Raw genomic sequence first — 6,000 nt, 5'->3', positions numbered from 1 at the left:
AGGTATAGTAGAGAGCACGATATGACTTTGACTTAGGTCCTAGAGGCCAACTACTAATACTGCTAAGTATGATTGAGGATATCACTTTGACTGAGATCCTAGAGACTAACTGACAATGCTACTTTGACTAAGGTTCTAGAGACCAACTGACAATGCTACTAAGTATGGTTGCTGGCATTACTTTGACTGAGGTTCTAGAGACCAACTGAGAATGTTACTAGGTGTGGTTGATGGCATTACTTTGACTGAGGTTCTAGAGACCAACTGAGAATGTTACTAGGTGTGGTTGATGGCATTACTTTGACTGAGGTTCTAGAGACCAACTGACAATACTACTAAGTATGGTTGATGATATTATTCTGACTGAGGTCCAGTAATGGCTGTTTTTACCTTTTGATTCATGGTTCTATTTTAGTTCGTGAAGTCACTGTTTACCTGCTTAATTTCTATGCATTTTTGTTAGTTTACAGTACATTGTCTGCGATAGATGAGCGGTAAGTTTATGAACTTAAAAGGTTAAAATCTGCGGTTCATTTGCTCGCAGCGGACAGTGTGTAGCCTATTTTGAAATATGTATAAGTAATTAGTTAGTACTATAAGTCTGAAGAGTTGTTAATAAGTTTTTGTGAAAGCTATTACGCTAATTTACTTCTACTTTATTGAACATACTCATGAGAAACGATTGATATTTTGAAACCAAAGAAGCTGCAAAGAAAAAAAAAGACGCCAGTAAGTTTTTTTTTTAGCACCATGTTTTCTTTATAGTTTGTTTTCAATCTTTCGATAGCGTCCAATTTAGTGCAACATGACTGAATGGCAAATTCGTGTACACCTTACGACAACGTGTGTGAATTGTATTTTAAGTTGCTTTTACGATACAACTACTGGTATTTACCAGTGTTAAAATCACGTGTTTTTTCTCTAGGAAGACTAATAATGTTAATCATTTGAACAGTTTTATATATTAGTTTTTAAATTTTTTCCGAATAAATCTTTCAGTTCTCGTGATTATTCAATACTGTATTGTGTAATATACAGTACATCGTTACTTAGAATTTTGATACATATCTTTATACTAATTATTTACATTGGACATATATATATATATATGTATATATTTGAAAGAGTATACATTGTGTGGGTATGACGTTTGCGCATTTATTTGATAGACACCACCCTGATACGAGGCACGTACTGCACGAGACAGCACGTGTAGTTTGTATGTTATTCGCTAAACTGAGAAGTATTCTTGATGTTTGAGTTTCTGAGAAACGTTCTGTGCACGTGTATTGTGGGTTGTTGTTAAAAACCCTTATTATTTGACACAAGATTAACAACGAAAAATCAGCCTGAGATGTTCTTACGAAAATGTCACAATTCTTTGTTGCATGATTTGACGGTACACGTGCTTCTGCTATCAAATTACGTTCTCTTTCATCCAATCACTAGCCGGTGTGTCCGGAGGTGACAAGGTCGACTTGCGCTAGCTCGCGTGGCCACCTATTTTAACTAAGTGCGAAGAGGAAGTTCTTGCACACAGCTCGTGGAAGGTGAGTGAGTGCGCGAGAAAAGACGTTCTAGTTGATGATTTGTTAGGCAGCTTTCTAGCGGCTTGTTCGACACTACACCTAAATATTAAGTCTGGAGTTTTTTGTTTTAGTAAGTCAGAGATAAACAATGAACAGACTAATTCATAGGTAGAAAGAAGGTTAAAAACAAAATACAATCGAGCAACTGAACTAAATTAGACATATATATATGTATATATATAATTGTCTTGGGACTTCCTGTGATGTTATTGAAACTTTCGGTATTAGGACTATCTTTCAAATTAATTATTACAGTTATTATTACTCAATGAACACAAAACAGCATTTCAACAGAAGTGTCATGCAGTCTATGGCCTATTCCTGCTCTGACTCTTTACGTTGTAATTAAAAGTTTGTTGAAATAATCCTTGGGTAAAGACTGTTTGGGTTCAGTATCGTCCGGTTATTACCATTGAAAAGATGAAGAAGGAAACTATGATTATCGTTGCTATAGTTACTGGTAAGTGATTATTGAAAGAGATTTAGGAGTTTAGCTGAAAATCCCAATAATATAGGTTGCACCTTTTATCCAAGACTTTACAAAGTATTGTGCCATGTTTTTATTTCAAAGACTATTTATTTTTAGGAGATACATTATCAACCCATTGAGAGAGTTTTAGAAAGGATATGCAATATATGTTATTAAATAGATGGTAATATGATTTTTTAAAGTAAGATAAATGTGATTTTAGTTTGAAACGAAATTCACGTTTTTGTAAATTTTCATATACAGTGGAGCGCCATTAAGCCGCGGACCTGTAAACCGCGAAATCGCTTAAGCCGCTGTAGTAAGTCTTGTGAGCAAGGATTATCGCGGCTCACCGCTAATTTAAGAACGTGTAAAAACGCGACTTACGAATTTAATCCTGGCTTTATAACTTCAAGGGGATATTTAAAAAGGATTTACTTTAATTTGGGAAATAAATAAAATATATTACAATAGAAATCGACCGTTAATCTACCTTGTCGGCTCTCTATGTCAGCTTTATGGAGGCCGCCATTGTTACCGAATCACACCTCTCCATACATTAAAGTTAATCCGCGGTAAATCCGTGAAAAAAGTGATCAATAATTAAAGTATTATTTTTAATTCGATAATCCGATATAATGATCACGCAATGGCCCGGATGAGGCTCCTCGGCGGAGCTGTTGGCGACTTCGGCTTTTCAGTCACAAAGGTTTAAGCCGCGGTTAAGCAGGTTGACCCCCCAAATACCGCGGCTTAACGGCGCTCCACTGTAATAAAGAAAGCTTTTTGATGTTTTGCTCCAGTTTGATTCGTGAGCAAGTTACCATTAAGTTGAAAAATAACAGATAGAATTTGTTTTTTATTGAACTTTTGGAATCCTATCTCTTTTATCAGCTGGACATAGCTTTGCGCGAAACTTTTGAAACAAAACTGAGAAGTTTACCTTTAGACATGCTTATAGCGGACCTGGGTTTGAATGGTATTTCGCAAAAATCGAAATTGATTTTAAAATAATAACAACAATAAAAATATTACGTCTATTATAACTTTGCTTCAGAATTGTTGGCGTAGGCTTGTATAAATAATTCAGTTTTGTAAGTTAATACAAAAGTTATTAGGTACTGTTCGTTAGATTTGATAATCTACAAGGATTTTAGAACACTTAAACGTTAGAGATGTCGCAACAGCTAAAGTAAATATAAGAGAAATAGGGAACTGTCCTTTTATGTAATTAAATGTTGTAATAACATTTATCGCATTTTTGTTGTTGTGTCTAAGTGTTTTTATTTTGAAAAAGAATTGTTTGAGTTGCACTTAATATTTTTACGCACAGAGGCCACTTCCTAGCTTCGGGTGCTCCAGCAGTACTATTTATCCATCTGGGTTCTTAGTCCAAACTGCAATGTCTACAGTTAAACTAGTTTTGTACATTTTAAGGATTTGTATTTTCTGTTATCTGACTAACACTATCTTAAAATTTATGTTAAGACCCACAGGCAAAGTATTGTTCGATTGTTTTATTACGTTGAGCTGACTGACGTGAAATTGACACTGGGTTTGTTGTTTGCTTGAACACGATTTTTGGAACCGGTTACTTTGTATAATAATCCAAAGCTAACTGGTATACCATTGTATGTTTCTGAATATTCATCTTTTAGGAAAACAGTTAAATATGGTAAACTGAATACATATACGTTTTTCTTAATTCCTTTGGTACTAGAGATACGTCAGCCATTTTAAAACGTCTTTAATTAAGTTGGTGTAACGTTTAATATTGCAAGTTACAATACAATGTGCAAGAACGTTTGTTTTGTAGCTGAATTCAGTTATAATTCTTTCAGGTTAGATTGTTTAAATTTTCTTTCAAATTCATTATTTTATTCATCTTTAGCGATTCTAATTATAATAACAAACATATATTTAAAATAAAGTATCAATTTACTTTTCATTTGTAGTTACGACAGGTCCAGATGCTTAACTATTTAATAATAATATGTATTTAACAAACACATTGAAGTTTCTGATATTGAAAGGTTTTGTTTATTAAATTTCTTTATTCATTTATTGGTCTATGTAAAGAGAAATAAAATGAATTAATAAAATTAATTTCTATTATTTTCTTCATGCGCGTTCATTTTAATCCTCCAGTTGATATATGTGTCTGTATTAATACTCGGTGAATCCAGAATGGAGGATCCATTAAGTTGACTCTTGATCAACGTACAAAGTCGTGCGGTTGCAAAATCGAATTTCCTTCTTTCGTCTTTCAGTAGGGTACGTTTCCTTGGAGATGACTAGTACCGAGTCGCGTAGCGAATGTTGGAAAACTCAGGCTATTGCAAGATAGAATTGAATATATATATATATAGTATAAGGATAGGTTACGTTAACCATTAGCATCAGTTTTTTTCTCTTCCACAAGTAGCTGTATGTACAGTGAAAGAGAGGCTTTAAATTTGCTTATAAAAATGGAACGATTCTGTCTCTTTAACTTCGAGAACAGCGGAGTATCGTTTTTACTAAATGAAAGACTGGTATTTGTTTTTATTAAAACACCTGTATTCTGTAAGATGTCTGCGAGATTACGGGCGACACAGAATAATTGTTTTGGGAAGTTGTATTGCTAGTTAACCCGTATAATTGTTTTCTGAGAGACGTTAATAATATGCATCTCTTAGGCTATTACCGTGAAAACAAAAACAAACAAAAAAAATTAATGTAGAGTTTTATGTAATAACTAATACAAACTAGCATTTAATGTGCAAAGCCACAGTTTAACCATACTGTATAACCTTCATATGATAAAACTCCTAAACGACGACTAAAACAAACAGGATTTATAATTTCATGGTTTTTACCATTCATTCATAATAGTGTAACAACTATAACATTGAGACATCACAATAATACTGATATTAAATATTTAAAACTGACTAATCTGATATTAACAAACAGCTGCTGAAGCTGACCTGTCTATAATATTTCACCTAAATGTGTCATGTGCAAGTGTTTTTGCTGGAGAGAAACTTCATGGCCTCTTTCAGTATTAAGGACATTCAAAACTCACACAGGTCTTCTTTACCTCCAAGCAAAATTATTACAATATCAAACAAACAATAAGTAAAATAGAATTAACACTGTTTCATGTTACAGTAAATTCAAGTAAATGCAAACTTACTGATGCTATTAAAATCTTACAAATTTTTTTTCACCTAGTGTTCACACTTCCTGATGCATTAAGTAAAATGAAATAGATTTCAAATCACGTGATTGATAAGAACGTCTATGTGTAACGCCTATGTGTAAAAGTAATATCCAGACGTGATTCACAGTTACAAAACAATATCATAGAGATGTACATACATAAGATGAAATCAGCTGGTACTTGCTGCTAAGGAGTACGAGTGAAAATAATCTATAGCTTGCACATGCGTCTTGTTACATCAGGCTCCCCAGTGGGTCATATGCGGATTTACAACACTAAAAACTAAATTTTGATACCCGTGGTGGACAGCATACAGGTAGCCCTTTGAGTAGTTTTGTGCTTAAGTACAAATAAACAAAAATCTGTTACATCGGAATGTCACCTATACCTCAGTCAATTTGATACATTATTGCGGAGTGTTAGAAAGACATAACGTTATATTAACCTTAATGTCGACGAACACATTTTGAAATAATAATAATAATAACAGCTCCTTAAAAAAACTTTTTTGTTTTTGCAATAATACTGTTTGAAAGACTCGTGTGTTTCTTCAGGTTTCGTGATCAGAACGGTCTGCTTGATGTTGTATTTATTTTTGTTTATAGTAATCTTATTTACTTAGTACTTCTTACTAATGACAGTGATGAACCAATACATATTTACCTTCTGTAGCAACAGGATATGATATACAACAGGTCATATGTTTATAGTAATCTTATTTACTTAGTACTTCTTAC

At 33.4% G+C, this 6,000-nt stretch overlaps 1 protein-coding gene across 1 annotated transcript in view; it reads left to right on the top strand.

Moving 5' to 3' along the window:
* Positions 1 to 1,178: 1,178 nt before the first annotated feature.
* Positions 1,179 to 6,000, top strand: part of LOC143256913 (protein APCDD1-like) — a 64,399-nt gene continuing 59,577 nt past the window's right edge. Inside the window, exon 1 of the mRNA XM_076514762.1 lies at positions 1,179 to 2,049. Within this exon, the coding sequence (XP_076370877.1) occupies positions 2,010 to 2,049 (40 nt within the window). The 5' untranslated portion in view covers positions 1,179 to 2,009. The remainder of the gene's footprint in view (positions 2,050 to 6,000) is intronic.

Source organism: Tachypleus tridentatus, chromosome 7 (assembly GCF_004210375.1).
Source record: "Tachypleus tridentatus isolate NWPU-2018 chromosome 7, ASM421037v1, whole genome shotgun sequence".
NCBI classification, from domain to species: Eukaryota; Metazoa; Arthropoda; class Merostomata; order Xiphosura; family Limulidae; genus Tachypleus; species Tachypleus tridentatus.
This window is presented reverse-complemented; position numbering and strand designations above follow the sequence as displayed.